The sequence below is a fragment of the Bacillus rossius genome, chromosome 5 (genome assembly GCF_032445375.1).
Source record: "Bacillus rossius redtenbacheri isolate Brsri chromosome 5, Brsri_v3, whole genome shotgun sequence".
NCBI classification, from domain to species: domain Eukaryota; kingdom Metazoa; phylum Arthropoda; class Insecta; order Phasmatodea; family Bacillidae; genus Bacillus; species Bacillus rossius.
The window spans coordinates 60,141,188-60,157,885 of record NC_086333.1 but is presented as its reverse complement, the minus strand read 5'-3'; the positions used below and the strand labels follow the sequence as shown (position 1 = coordinate 60,157,885).

The following is a 16,698-nucleotide window of genomic DNA, read 5'->3' as shown; positions in this document are numbered from 1 at the left end:
GTGATGTAAACATAAAAGTGCTTGGTACTTACTTCGTAACAAGGATACAGTACATACTGTACGTACTCAGACACTTAATTAGACACTAAAAAAGCACAACTCTTTATATTTACAACATTTTGAAAAAATCAGTCACTTGCTTTTGTTTCTTGCTTTGGAAACATCTTTTCTTAATTCTTAATTGACTTTCCACAACATAAGTTTTTCAGCCAACTGCGCATCGTCGTCTTGTTCCTCTAAATAGTGAAGCAGTCTGACGATGTGTAGCAAAACCGCTTCGTGAGTCATCTGCGCCTTCGCACTGGGCTCGCCTGTGGCGTTTTACTGTATACCTACTGCACACAATACACTCGTCAGATAGAGTTCAAATTTGCTCACTTATAATAAAATACAGATTTACATATGTGATGTATTTTTTCGTAGCATGCGCGGATAATAGGGAGTTTACTGTACTTAATAAAATGTCTCATTGACATCAAGGTATGTAGGTTAAATAATTTTTTATGCATTGTATTATTATTTGTGATATAAAGTAAAAAAAAAAAACACTATTTCAAATTTTTCTTTCGTTACCTAATAAAACATTATATTCATGTCTGAACACTGTGGTTGATCCCGCATGTTCTGGTACGTCAACAAGCTAGTCAGTAAAACCTTCATTGACACAGTTGACCAAGCTAACAGATGCTGGCCGGCTCAGGTATGCAATGGGTAGGGACAAGATAACATGGTGAATTGTGACAAAACTAAAATAACACTACAAAGCATGCCAATACAACATGTAACATCGAAAGGCAAATGAACACACCATTTAGCACCGAAATGTACCTAAACACATTAAAGCAATCAGCAATATAAAAAACTAAACTGAAATTACAAAAACTGTATTCTTTATTATGGTAAATTCATTGAATATAATTTATTTAGCATGAATTTTGTACTAAAATGTATGTATAAGCTAAATGGATTGTAAAAAATTAATATTACCTACCTTGTTTTTGTATTAATGACACATTGCAGATTTATTTATATTCATTAAAGTAGTTTTGTTCTAGACATGTTTATTATTAATGATTGTATTGTATAACTGCGTAATGTGTTTGTGAAAATTAAACTATTTTTTAGAAATAAGCATTAAGAAATAGTAGACACTATTTTATTTATAAAGACATTGCATGGAAATAAAAATAATAACACTGAATTCTCCTGTTTTAAAAGTGAAATAGACCTACAAAAAAAAACCCACAGAATCTAGCAAATAGTTGCCACTGATTTCACATCAATTTCAGAGCCAGCATCAGAGATACAACTACATAAAACATTAAGGCTGTACAGACTTATATCAGGTAATCTTACCTTAGCCTCTATCTGCTCATATTAAATCTAAATGTTAATACAACCTTAATGTATTTGCTTCTTGTATCATATTTTATTTTATATTTCTATATCCTACAATCTATAAGTGTATTATATAGTATCAACGAATTTGTTTCTCTATTGTCATAATTATTTTCTTATCTTTTAAAATATACTTTAGCTATTTATTTATTGTTATACGTACTTTTTGTTTTGTCTATTTTTTTTTAACCCCCCCCCCCCACCACTTTTTTATTTCTGTGAAAGTTTGTTATTTATTTGTTTGTGATTATTTTTGTTTGTAAGGTGTCTACCACTTTGGCTTTCATCTTACAACTTCAAATAAACAAAAATAATTGAAAACACTTGTCCGTCCAGCGACAGACGACAGCCCCTGCAATGGTAACTGTCCCACTCACCCACCGGCTCCCGGCCAGCGAGGTCGTGCGCTGCTAGCTCCGCCCAGCCCGCGTAGTGGTAGAAGCAGCGCACCGCCGCCGGCACGTCAAACTCCCGCGGGTCGCTCGTCTGCACCCCTCGGTTCAGGGACTCCAGTTGCACCAGCAGGGACGTGTGCTTCTGGAGGTGGCGGGCAATGCTGCCACAACACACCACCAGGCTGATTTCAGCACGTCGTACCGTCGCACAACTGAATGAATAAGAGCTCAATGTACCGTCAGTATCGGGGTCGTCAGATATGAGAACGGAGCTGCGACAGAATGAAGCTACACGTGATCATCAATTCAGAAACTTACACTAATTAAATATAAACTAACATACAACTAACTACTGTCTATGCAAATACGTAGCTATATGTTTCTATAATACACTGCCAAAAGAAATATTGTTAGAAAATTATATTTAAAAATTTAATGGACAGATAAGTCTTTTATTTAATTTTCAACCTTCCTCAGGTCGTTTAAGAAACCTATATCAAAAATAATATTTTTTTACTGTATAATGTGCTGAGCTATCATTTGATTTGCTTGTTTTTCAATTTAATTATACCATTCGTGCATATCTATACAAATAAAATTGGATGTTGGTATGTTAGATGTCGATAAAGTCAGACACCGTTTTACCAATCGCCATGAAAGCTGGCACATTGAAGTGTTTTTTCATGGAGAAGGTTTGTATGCTATCCATTTTATTGTAAATTGCCGCTAGATGACACTGCAGCGCATCAACAACTGTACCGTTCAACCAATCGCCATGATAATTGGTATATATAAATATTTTACACTGAGAATATTTTTGCGATATCAATTTTGCTATAGCTCGCCACTATATGGCACTGCTGCGCATTAACTTCTACACGGTTCAACCGATTGCTGTAAAAATTGGTATTTATATACAGGTATATTTGAACACAGAGAATATTTTCGCAATATCCATTCTGTTTTAACTTGCCACTAGATGGCGCTGCATCGCAGAAACTTCTATACCATTTAACAGATCACCATGAAAATTGGTGTAAACAGATATCTGAAAACGGAGAATATTTTCACACTATCCTTTTTAGCTGTAACTCGGCACTAGATAGTGCTGCAGCGCATCTTCTTCTATTTCGTTCCACAGATTGCCATGAAAATTGGTATATTGTGATTTTTATTTCTTTAATTCTCAATAACAACAAATAGTGATTGTGACTGTGAATAATAATTGGTGAGCGAGTGTAAAATGGAATGGATATTCAAATTCTAGATTACAAACCAACCATCCATTTGAGATACATAGAGGTAAATAGGCAGGAAAACATCTGCCATGTTCTGCTAGTTTATTATACAATAAAGAATCCACACAAATTTTTCAGTTAGCAATTCTTTTTTTTTCCCCTTTTATTCTTAGAAGCACTGAGTTTGAGTGGTTAGAACACTCACCTCCCACTAAGGCGACCAGTGTTTGATTGCCGGTGGGGTCAAACCAGATTTTAACGAGTGTGAAATGTGGCGATCGTTGCCGTGGGCTGTGGGCTTTCTCTGAGTTCTCCCGTTTCCCCCACCAATTCATTCCGTCACTGCTCAATGCTGCTACTCCATCTCATCTCACCTCACCTCATGCACTCTTCAGGCTGGCGGGAAGGAACAGATATGTCCTTCGGGTAACGCAGCCGGCTCCTACGAGTATCAGCCCCATCCCATCCATGTAGACTCTGCCTCAGGCAGGAAAATTCATGTTTCATGTTTCAGTTCATTTTTCTGCCAGATGACTGAACTGCCAACAAAAAATGATTACTTATAAATCACTTGTATTCCAAGCACCAGGGACGACTCCAGGGTCAAGCGAGCCAGGCAATCACCCAGGTCCCCGCTCCGGCCCTTTCCATTTTTATTTTCCTTCACTTTATAATTTTCTGTGAAAAAAATACGGATATTAATGAGAAAAAGGGAGTACTCAATAGTGTTAGCATTTAATTCAAAGTGCTTGTTAAATTTCAATTGAGTTTTTATGATTTATTACTATTAAAAATTTAAATTTTTTTTTTGTCTCATGTAATGACGTCTTCACCGGAATTCAATCATTAGTATTTATAAAAACAACAAGAGTATAATTTATCATGAAAGAATATCAAAATTTCTATAGGCAAAACACCAAAACATTCGTCGAAATTTAAGAGTAAGGTTGGATTAAAAACAATGTTTGAAATAGTTTATTCCTCAAATTTTTCAGGGGAGGGTTATTCCATACCTCCCAGGCCCCTCACAAGGCCCATCTCCAAAATATTTGGGGCCCCACAGGATTAAATGGCTCAGGGCCCCACCAAGTCTAGGCCCCTGCTAGTATTTACACAGATTTTTGGATGTTTATATTTATATTTTACATTTTCAGTTTTTCCTCAATAATATTTTTGATACTTGCAATACACCATAGTTGTGCTAAATTTTAAAATGTTGTGTCATCTTTGAATGACATAATACAAAATTTCACGAACTTAAAAATTAATTAATATTTCAATTTCCTTTCCCAGTTGGTTCCAAAAGTGAATTTTGTCATTACTTCTTTTTTCTCAGTCAAATTTGACCATACCTTTCTTCAAAAATAATTTCACAAATCATGAAAGAGTAAATAAGAAATTTTTGTGCAAAATGTCAAGGAATCTTAATGTCCATCTGTCACAGGCCAGTGTGAGCTGCAAAGAATATCCCAAACACACATAGTACCGAAGCAATCTCCACAGACCCCTCCGGTATCAACGCTGAACAGGATTCAAAGACCATAAAAATACATTTCTACAGTCACAAGAAGTTTGGAACTTTTTATACGTGCAATATAATTATTTAGTTCCTACATTCACTACATATTTTTTTTATATCCAAGCTGCCATAGAATTATGGTTAGGCTTATTTTCTCCTGATCAGAATTAGAACAACAATAACTCTTAATAAATTAAGCAACCATATCTATTATTCTATGTAACACTTGGACCTTCACTTAAGCTATATTTGTTAATAACCAGGGACAAGATTATAAGATGAATTGGAATAAAGCTGAAATACACTATATAACACCAAAATGCAAGTTGATACACCAAAAAGTACAGAAATGCAATAAAAAAAAATCATGAAATTAATAAGCATATTTAATCAAAACTCAGATTACATAAGGGTTTTATTTTAATACATTAAATTCAATAAATGTAAATTATTTAACGTGGGGTTAGTTTCAAAATGTAAGTGCTAAATAGATTGGAAATTTGTTTGCGTTTTTTGTTATTACTAATTTTTACATTATGACATTGGAACATTTTACAAACACAATTAGGTACGTGCTGATTTACGTATTTTTATTGTTCCCAGAAGTTAGACATCCTTATCACAACTCATTTTATATTAAAAGTGCATCATATAAAGCAGTCTAAATCACACTGTTTTGATGAAGTAAGGATCTTTCAACAAATAAGTGTCGTATTTGTTGATAATTGTGCTATCTTTATGAATAAACATAGTTCATGAAAAATAAAAATAATAACACCGAAATCCCTTGTTTCAAAAACGAAATTGACATAAAAATAACACCATAAAATCTTGTCTCTATGAATTTATAACATATTACGCTGTCATGAGAACCACTTAACAGTTCATTTCTATGATGGTTGATTTTTTTTGCAAAGGCATGGTCAGGGTTAGATCCCCTGGAAAAGTTTCCTAAACGACTGCTTTGTTTCAATTAGTACATCTTCCACGTTAGTAACGATATAGTTACTCAAGCGATGGGAGCACACCTGTAGAGATGCCTGGCCCTCTCGTGGCCGCTCAGCTGGCTCCACGAGCCGAACCCGTCCCACGAGGAGGAGACAGCCTTCGCCACGTCCTCGGCAGTGGAGTCCGCCACGGTCGCAATCCGCCTCCCCGTGCAGGGGTCGTGGATCTCCGTGCTGCTCGCGCCGCCTGCGGCCGTGTCCTTCCACTGCCAGTCGATCAGCGGACCGAAGCTACGGTCCTTCAGCCACGCCTGCTCCGCGGAAAGTGGACACGGTAAAGATCAAGACATGGATGCGGAAAGAATATTAAAGCCACGTGACCTCTAAGATCCATCGTAAATGTAATTTAAGGAGGTAGAGGTACATGTTCCCTATCATTCAGATCTACTTTAGACACATGGAAGAAAAGATTTAGGGAAGTGGTTACAACCACAGCAAAAGACTTTGTTAGCTATATCTTGTAACTAAACAGCGATACGAAATTCAGTAAAAACAACAACAAAAAACATGCTTGGTAAATTAAGGAAAAAAGTGCATACCAGCGCATGTGTTATTATTCTTTCATTCAGTTACTATTATTCATTTAGTTATATGTGCCCCCTTCAAAAATTTCTAAATCATGCTTGTCTAAGATTGTAATGGGCTCCAGATAATGAAGGCAAAGATTTTTTGCTCATAAATTTGATTAAGGTCTGGAGTCTGGATCAAACGCAATCGTGACGCACTGAGGGCCCTGAATGCATTTAGGAACAGACCAGATGAAAGTTAAAGTATTTTGTACCAGTATTAAGACACTTTTGTACTGAATCACAGCTCATAAGTCGAATGTTTTCTGTAGGCTAGGTTTAACAGCTTCTAGTCCCTCATGATACATTAAATAACCAATGAGCCACTGATAAGATCACTTAAACAATCAAGGATATTTATAGTCTTGCCTCGCATTAAATAATGAGGTTTTCATAGCTCTAGTGCCACAGCATGTTTTTATTACAAGTCAAAAAACTTGAGTAGAGTCTAATATAGGATGAATCTGTGGTGGGTAACTTGGAGGTAAAATTTAAGAAAAAAATCTGAAAAAAAAAATTGCTTTCAATAACTGGATAGTGGCAGACTGAAGCACCATGTTTTCCTGGGATTTCCTTGACTTTTCCAGGATATCAATCATGTAAATTTTCAAGATTTCCCTGAACAATTCCAACTTCCCTGACTCCTCACCAATTATCCCTGACTCCAGAATGTGGGCACCCTGATTGTACAAATCTGCAATCTTAATATTCATAATTTTTTATTGAGTTTACAAATATGATTAAATTATGTAAAGAAAATAAATGTTGAATGTCTTATGGTTCAAAGAAAATGTAATTTTTGTGAATGATAAATGATGCCAGGACTACATTTTTCATTTATATTGATAGGTAGGTACCTTCCAATTATATATGTATTTATTTTCCTCTTTTTTTACAGTAGGTGTAATCTATCAGAAAATAGCTGAATTAATGAAAACAGGACTCTTGATACATTTAAACCAAACAGCGTAAATTGGCAAAATTTAAAAAAAAAAAAAATGTTTACTTAATGGAAATTACTACAAAAATACAAGGCAATGATGGCGAAGAATAGTCACTCAAATCATAAATATGAGTCACTATGCATCTAACACTAGGAATAACTCTTTATTCAAAACATTATTCTTTATACATCCTGTGTTTGACTAGTCTCCTGTCGATACCTACCAATCCTAAAGATGAATAACTTCATTTCACTAAAAATATTCTAAGTTACCGTATATGAGATAGGGGATGTCTAGTACATATTTTATTGTCATATAAGTAAGATATCACTTAATTTCAATGTTTATAAAGAAAAATCACACTATTTTTATACACATTTTCTAAAATGGTGATTTGTACATTATTTGTTTAGGTTACATATAATTTATATACATACAAGCAGAGCAAAAATAAAATATGGGTTTTCAGCATTTACAGCTTTTATCTCAATAACTTATTGGGTGCATCCATCAATTTATTTCTTAAGTTAAAAAAAAAACTTAAGTTAAGTGTCAGTATGCACTATAAATACAGGCTAATAATTAGAGAAATATTGGTGCCCACGAAAATTATACACACGAAAAGGTGGAAACGGCTTTGAAGACGTAGAGGGGTGGAGCAGAACTACCCCGAGAAAACCTTACAGCATCTGAACGTTTCCTAAGTGACAGTTGAGTTTGAGCCACCAGTAATCGAATCCGGATAACATGACTTAAGCTCAATCATACAAAAACGTACCCGTTTTGTTAATACATTGCTGTCAAATATTAATTTAAACTCGAATTTCATGTTACGAACCTCAGCAAGGCTAGCGCTGTCCTGCAAAAGACCATACTCCATACTTTCGAATATTTCAGGTATTATTTTCTTTGAGTGGTTAACTGCCATTACAAGAAACAAAAACGATTTACTTTGTAAAACTAAAACCAAATCTGAAACTTCTTTGGTGGAACTCTTCTTATCTCACTAATCGCAATGTATTAACGTTTATCATTATAAGTAATAAAAGTAAACAAACAAAGGTCACGAACTGATAAGTGTAATTGAATGACAAAAAGCTTTTCATGAAGGTTTGGGATTGGCTTTAATATGAAATATGTAATATTTTCTTTACATGACCAAAGAAAAATCATATTAATTCTAATAAACAAACATCATTGCAGAACAAGAATAACAAGTATAATCATAGAGTAAGTAAAGGAGTATAATGGCCATAGAGTTCATAGAATACAGACTTAAGGAAAAAAAATCCACAGAAGAATGAGGAAGGGAAGCCTATGAGAGGTACATTCCATATCGTACAGACCCGAATACTCACGTTGGCAAGCCATCTTTTCACAAACGAGAGAGCCAAAAGTCCGATCGTGCATCTTCGGTTTTTTTTTGTTCATTGTAAATAAATATACAACTCATGATAACTAATGGTCAATTAAGTTAGGTTAGCTACATTATAAATACTTTAAAACATGGTGGACGGTTGATTTGGTTAGGATAGCTACATTAAAGATACAGTGAAATCATGTAAACGGTTTCCTAGCCCTGGATAAATAAATTTTCCTAGCCTAAGTTAATTCTAAGTGTGTAGGGGAGGGTCCAGGTTAGGGGAGGACCTAAATGTGTCTCAGGCCGAAGCCTATACACTCTACCATGAGGGTTTTGAACCATGCAGGACAAGGGCGCGTGCAATCGTGTGCGTGTTGGGGTTTACTGGCCAGCCATGGCTGCAATTGGCGCCATGACTGACGCCCCATTGGTCGCCTAGCTTAAAAGCTAGCTAAGTATGACCCAGGTAAAACCTGCATAGACACAGGGAAAACTCTGGGCCGGGTCATGCGGGGATCAATTATCATGCATTAAGCAAGCAGGTAACTACTGGACAAGAGGGAAGAAGGGTCCAGGTAAGAAGAGTTGGAAGGGCTGAAAAATCAACCATGCTGGAGTTGGGTGCTTGGGCCTTGCGGCCCGCATTTAAAGTTTGGGAACTCCTGGGTTATTATTAACCAGAGGCGCAAGCGCCCCTAGGGGCGGGCGACTTAACTCGTCAGCCCAGACACAGCTACCCAGGCAGCCACAGTTAAAACAGAAGTGGGCAGACGAGCCAGTAAACCGGCTCGAACTGCGGGCGCACGGAGCAAAAGGCAGCCTGACGTTACGCCATCTTCATCTTCCTTCTTCAGGTCAACAGCAGTACTATTCAAGCCAGGGTGGGGGGAGGGAACCAACCTCGCCACCCAAAATCCCCGAGACGGTTTAAGGTCGCGCCGCTCGAGGCTACTGCTGCCACAGCTACAGCAGCCCCAGCTGAAGGTTCCTGATGTCTTCCTTCATAGTTCCGATGCATTTCAATTCCGTTGCGCGCGCAGCAGTTCACAGCTCCGCAAGTTCCAGCCCGCAGTTCGTCTACACTTCGCTACTATGGCACATCGAGCTCCCCTGCGGTGCCTTCGCCGACGAAGCTGCTTCCTGCCACGCGCCGAGCTACATTCAGGCTACCTTTCACCCCGATAGCCGTAATAACGACTCCACAGGCCGGCCATTGATCCGCGGACTGCTATTGGTTATTCACAGCCACCCCAGCGAGATTGCAACTTTCGAGCTGGGCTCCCGTATCCGCCACCCGCGGGACGCTGTCGGTAGCAGTTGGCGCTGCTAGGCCGCCCTCAGCACGCACACAAGTCCCACACGCACTGCCAGCCTTCGGTTACCCAATAGGGTGCAGGGAACTCCCAGCCAACAGCCCGCGAGAGAGATGCACACGCCCCGAGAGACGACCACCGACGCCATAGATAGCTACATATTAAAAAGTTATTTGCTAAGCAACTATAAAATGATATTAACAGGATTTTTAATGTAGCTGTACTTACCTAATATAACGAACGTTCCACAATATTTTAAAGTATTTATAATGTAGCTAACATATCATAATCGACCGCAAAATTAAATGCCAATTTATACAATAAGATAGAACGAAAAAGAAAAATAATTAGCGAGCATGAACTTCGGGGAATTTCGGGTTTGAATCGTCTCTGAAAAGAAGGCTTCGGAGAATTTCGGATTAGCTCTCGCATCTGTGAAAACAAGGTCGGTGGTCGTCTCTCGGGGCGTGCGCATCTCTCTCGCGGGCTGTTGGCTGGGAGTTCCCTGCGACCTATTGGGTAACCGAAGGCTGGCAGTGCGTGTTGGTTTTGTGTGCGTGCTGGGGGCGGCCTAGCAGCGCCAACTGCTACCGACCGCGTCCCGCGGGTGGCGGATACGGGAGCCCAGCTCGAGAGTTGCAATCTCGCTGGGGTGGCTGTGAATAACCAATAGCAGTCCGCGGACCAATGGCCGGCCTGTGGAGTCGTTATTACGGCTATCGGGGTGAAAGGTAGCCTGAATGTAGCTCGGCGCGTGGCAGGAAGCAGCTTCGTCGGCGAAGGCACCGCAGGGGAGCTCGATGTGCCTTAGTAGCGAAGTGTAGACGAACTGCAGGCTGGAACTTGCGGAGCTGTGAACTGCTGCGCGCGCAACGGAATTGAAATGCATCGGAACTATGAAGGAAGACATCAGGAACCTTCAGCTGGGGCTACTGTAGCTGTGGCAGCAGTAGCCTCGAGCGGCGCGACCTTCAACCGTCTCGGGGATTTTGGGTGGCGAGGTTGGTACCCTCCCCCCACCCTGGCTTGAAAAGTACTGCTGTTAACCTGAAGAAGGAAGATGAAGATGGCGCAACGTCAGGCTGCCTTTCGCTCCGTGCGCCCGCAGTTCGAGCCGGTTTACTGGCTCGTCTGCCCACTTCTGTTTTAACTGTGGCTGCCTGGGCAGCTGTGGCTGGGCTGACGAGTGAAGTCGCCCGCCCCTGGGGGCGCTTGCGCCCCTGGTTAATAACAACCCAGGAGTTCCCAAACTTTAAATGCGGGCCGCAAGGCCCAAGCACCCAACTCCAGCATGGTTGATTTTTCAGCCCCTCCAACTCTTCTTACCTGGACCCTTCTTCCCTCTTGTCCAGTAGCTACCTGCCTGCTTAATGCATGATAATTGATCCCCGCATGACCCGGCCCAGGGTTTTCCCTGTGTCTATGCAGGTTTTACCTGGGTCACATTTAGCTAGCTTTTAACTCTTTCAGGGGCAATAAAAAAAAAGTTAAAAATTACCAAATGTTGTAATGGTTTACGTTGCATTGATGTTTAAAATAGAAGAAAATATTAGTAAAAATTTTTTTAGTTTTCTGTTGTCAGAGATATTGCAAAACATGTGGTGGTTACCAACACTAACCACCGCGCACGTAGAACCTACAACAACAATTGAGGTTATGCGGCACACACACACACAAAACATAACACTCTACATATAAAAAACATTTTAAAAAGTACACAAAATGAATCACGCTATTGCGAATGGAAGTCCTTGAAACAAGTTTTCTCTTTCCGCAAGCAAAGAGCAACTCCACATGTCTTGGCAGCACCAGACTGTCCTGACTGGGTATTTCTTTGTGCTACAAACGGCACAGCGTCTTGATGTGCTTTGCTCAGGTTGGTGTTTGCTGGATTCCAGACGAATGGCCTTGTCCACATGTGGTTTGTGCCCTTGAATTTCAGCCACAGATAAGTTCCTCTTCGGTGAAATTCCAGACACTTTTAGGACCACTGCCTTTGCCATCATTTCCATGTAAATTCTTCGCCTGAAGTTCTTGTGAGTGTGGTTTTCAATAGAAAGCTCCTTGTGAATGATATATGCGTTTACAACACAACAATCAAGAAAATGAAAGAAAATCCTTGGCCACCATTTTCTGCTTCGTCGATCAAGAGCATAATCCCCTTTTAGTCTGTCGAAATTGTCAACATAGTTCATGTTACAGTTATAGTCAGGCACAATTTTTGGGCACGGAACTTGAATTTTTGAGCCATCCTTTTCCCTTCTTTGTACCTCAAATGTATCATCAGGACTGTGATGGTTTGAAATCAGGTTTACACATTTCTTGTCTTTCCACTTGTACACTGTTATGCCACTCTCACTCACACTAAAGTCAAACTGACCACGCTTCAGCTGTTTGTCATCTTGTAGCCTCGGAAGGTTCTTGCGAGAAGGGTTCACAGTTCCACATGCCAAAATATTTTTTTGCTGCAAATGGTACATTAGTGAATACGATGTAAAATAATTGTCCATGAACACCATGTGACCTTTTCCCTCAAGACCTTTGCAGAGATCTGTTACAACACGCTCTCCCAAACCAACTTCAACAGATTCTTTTACTTTTCCGGTGTAAATTTGAAACCTAAGGTTGTAGGAAGACTGATCACATAGCATCCAGATCTTGTAGCCACGTTTTACTGGTTTGTCACGCATGTATTGCTTGAGAGAACACCTTCCCTTGAACTTCACCATTGATTCATCAATGGCTACTTTCTGGTGAGGTTTGTAGCAAGATTCAAATGAATCTGCCAGCAAATTCAAAAGCGGCCTAACTTTATAAAGTTTGTCATAGTTATCCTCCCCTCTCTTGGGCATTACGACATTATCATTCAGATGTAGATGTCCCAGTATAAAGCTGAAGCGTTTTACCGGCATCAACTGCGAAACGAACTCATCGTGCAAATCTGGAGACGAGCTCCAGAAATCCCTATAACTGGGTAATTTTTTAATTCCCATTAGCAAGTTAAGTCCAATAAACACAGTCATTTCATCTACTGTAATTGGAGAAAAGTTTTTGCCCTTTTGAGTTGCATACAAATTTGTTTGGAATACCAGTAACTCCATAACATCAGCTGTGAAGAGATGGGAAAAAATTTTGTATGGTGTAGGGTCAACTAAATTTTTTATATTTTCTGCCACGCCAGACTCTTCATCAAAAGGTTGAGAAACTGTCAACAAATTTATGTTGGCCTTATCCCATGTTGGAATGGGAACAGCCTGTGGTTTGGGGACAACATTTTGCTCCCTTACTGCTGACACTGACAGTGATGTCTTAGATTTTGATTTTGGCCTTGAAACAAACACTACATCAGATGAATTTGAAGGTCCTTGAACTGGTGAGACACTAAATACTTCTTCATCACTCGAAGAAATCAAGTATGTGTCACAATTATCCTGTGTTACAGATCCTGGAATGTACTCAGGGTCTAAATCGGAATCATAGTCTTCCCCTACACATTCACTGTCACTGTCTGAAGGAATTTCTGCTTCTTCGCAAGACTCATGTTCATCTCCAATGTCATCCCCTAATTTACAATAACTATGATCCATTATAATGTATAACAATCACTATTTACAACATAAATTAGCACATTGGTACATGTAAATAAAACATCAGCTGTGTTCACGAATTTAGGTTATTTCGCCCTATTGTATGTGGTGGTTAGTAGTGATAACCACCAATAAATTCACATTTACAGTAATAGTTATTATTGAAATAAAACAAGTGAAATTATTTATCACTTACAATATACTAATAATCACCACTAACTTTTACGTTTGTAAATAATACAATGATAAATGTTTACTTTTTATATTTGAAAAAAGTGGTCACAGAAGGCATCATTGTTGACGCACATCCTCTATTAAATATTATTGAAAGCATAGATATACAATTAAATATAATTTTTGCCATCTAGTGTACTTTATAGGAACTAACTAAGGTGGTTAGCAAGGAATACCACCGTCCATTTAAGAGTAAAAAATGTTTATGTTGGTGGTTTGTGACACTAACCACCGCCCTCCAAAGAGTTTCGCCATATTGCTTAGTGAATAACATCGTTGTTTTCGCCATTTGATTACATTGCGAGTAGTTGAAAGTTTGTTAATTTATGTGTCGTTAATTTGGTTTTTAGTGTTGTAGGTGAATCTGTTGTAATTTCTCAAAAGTTTGGTTGTTTTAGAAGTAGAATGTGTGATTTTGAACCAGTGTGACAATCTATAAATCATGATATATTAATATATTATGGCATCATATGTTGCGTACAGTTGTCGCGGCCTAATCTCTGGTGAAGATAAGGAGACATGGTGGACGTCGCTCGGTCGTTCAGTTGTCGTGTTCTTTGCCCGGAGCCAGCTCTTGGGTAGAGCAGCCTCACTCTCTGAGGTGGGAGCGGATCGTTCGGCCCCGGGCAGCTGACCGAGGACGTGCTTGCGCGGAACAGGCCTTCGGGGACCAGAGATAGAAGGAGGAAGGTGCCTTCGGTCTCACAAGGAGTCGAAAGCGGAAGGGTTAGAAGTAGGGGAGAGGGATGCCCGCGGTCTCACGAAGAGTCGCTAGCGGATAGGTCCGAAGTAGGAGAGAGGGATGCGCGCTGTCTCACGAAGAGTCGCTAGCAGAGAAGGAGAAGTAGAGATGTAAGCCAAGAATACCACTATTTACTGTGTTGGTATTTATTCTCCCAGATTGGCTGGGAGAGAGGAGAGCTGTCTAGGCTTGTTAGCCTGCACAATTTATAGTTTACTTCTACAATCGTTCGTGTTACATATTGTTATCCATAGGCGTGCGCACGGTAGGTGCCACAGGTGCCTTGGCACCACCATTAGGGTTAACGTTATTTTGTTTTTTACAAGCACAAATAATACATACTTAACAAAAATCCGTATTATTTCCAAAAAAAAAAAAAAATTGTTTTCCAATCGTGTCGAGTTACAGATATGTGCTCATGACACTATCAGTAGGCTATATCATTTATCGATCGAACCAACTATACACACGGAAACAAGCCAGATGCAATTACTTGTGTTGTACACGTGGGCGGACCCCCCGCTTTAGTCTCGGGGTCTGTGAATGATATGGCTGTTGTATAATCTGGCACCACCACTACTGAAGTCCTGCGCACGTCTATGTTGTTATCCTTTTGGATGTTTTGCATTTACAATGTTATTTACACGGCTACGAAACACACTTACACTACACACTTAAAATCTTCATAAACATTTACAATCATAACATGTCCTAACATAACTATAATACATTGTCTGTTCATATTTACAACTACCATCTAGTGACGAGTGTTGGTACTACAATGGCCATGGCCGGAATGTTGTGCCACGGACAGGACTGTGACCCGGGTTTTAGTTTAAATAAAGAGGAGGTACGACGTCAGACCCCCCCCCCCCCCCCCCCCCTCTTGGAAAAGCACGGGTCTAGGCCGTCCGCGTGCCCTCCAGCAGACACATGATGCCTTTTCTCCTAGTAGTTGCGAGCATCAGGGCCGGCCTGCTGGTTCCGGACTCCCTGGGTCGCCATTCACCAGTATATCCAGTTCGCAGCCAGTGACATAATCTGCCAGGTACAGTTGGGGCCGGCGTCGTCGTCGGCGGTGTCTTTGGTTGACCACAGCCCGTTCTTCCACCTTGACCCGGAAATCGGCATCGGCAAGGGAGGCCCCATGCCCCCATCCGCCTTGGGTAGGGGAGGATGGTTCTGTTGTCTCCATTTCATCCGGTTCTGTCACCAGGGGCTGTTCCTACGTGGTGCTTACGCCCGCCTCTGGTGTCTCATTGACATCAAGGATCTGCATTCGTGCCGGGTTTCTGGTGCTGTCGCCTCGGGGTCATGGCAGGGGCTTCTGCTGGCTTCTCCATTCTTGTCCTTGGGCTCTTTTTTGCCTCGAACAGATGCTGCAATCCTTGGGGTGTGACAGATTGGTGGTTATCCGGCATCGTTCCTGTCACATCTGGGATAGGGTCCTCCACGGCATTGGCCCCATTCCGGGAGTGCTGTTTTCCGGATTTGGTCCAGGTGTCCTTTTCGCATTTTTCTATCCCGGCACACCAAATAAGTGCTTTGACTTAGCTGTTTCAGGATGCTGTGTGGTCCCGACCACCTGGAACTCAGTCCAGCGCAGTAGTTCTTAATTGTGTTGGACAGGGGATGTGTGCGGACATACACGTGGTCACCTGGCTGTAGCTCTGGTGGTTGTCGTGTGGTTTGCGTGGTTATCTGCTGAGTGTAGGCCCTCTGGTGTTCTCGCGCTGTTGTCAGCTCAATCTCTTGCCGCCGACGACGATCCTTGGGGTCTTCCCCTTCATCAGTCACTCTGTGGGCCGTCCATTCGCCGGGCATGGGCAGATTGTGGCTTTGGACCATTTGTGCCAGGGACATCCCTGTGACTGCATTGGTCCTGCGGCGGATGCAGAACAGGGCCTCCGCTATGTGTTCGTCCCATGTGGTATGGTCGTCCCCCAGACGTATGCACATTTGGACTTTCAGCTCCTGGTTACATATCTCCGTTGGGTTGGCTCGTGAGTGGTAAGCCGGCATAGTCCGGTGTTCCACTTGCCATGCCCGACATAATTCTTGCCATTGCCTTCCATTAACTGGCTGGCATTGTCCGTCAGGAGGTCCCTGGGGTATCCCCATCGTGGAAAGAATTCCGTCTGCAAGATTCTTAGCCGCAGACGACGTAATAAGAAGAAACGGACTTAGCCTCAGACGTCACGACTCGCCAGGAGCGAGTAACAACTCGCTCGACGAGTACTTTTGTGAAAAGCTGCTAGTCAAATTTGAAGTCCTCAGGGGTGGGCAAATAGCCCCTGAAGGAAAATATTGCAGGGAGCAGACTTTTGTTTAGGGACACTCGCTCAGCGAGTGGAGAAGGAGCGAGTCGGCGCTAGGAGAGTGAAAGTCAACA

The 16,698-nt window shown here is 40.9% G+C and overlaps 1 protein-coding gene across 1 annotated transcript in view; it reads right to left on the bottom strand.

The window, feature by feature from the left end:
- LOC134531871 (putative aldehyde dehydrogenase DhaS) overlaps positions 1 to 8,260 on the bottom strand; it is a 41,806-nt gene extending 33,546 nt beyond the window's left edge. The window contains exons 1-3 of the mRNA XM_063367877.1: positions 7,906 to 8,260; positions 5,579 to 5,808; positions 1,776 to 1,954 (exon numbers count right to left, since the gene is read on the bottom strand). Coding sequence (XP_063223947.1) covers positions 1,776 to 1,954; positions 5,579 to 5,808; positions 7,906 to 7,995 — 499 coding nt within the window. The 5' untranslated portion in view covers positions 7,996 to 8,260. The remainder of the gene's footprint in view (positions 1 to 1,775; positions 1,955 to 5,578; positions 5,809 to 7,905) is intronic.
- Positions 8,261 to 16,698: the final 8,438 nt, after the last annotated feature.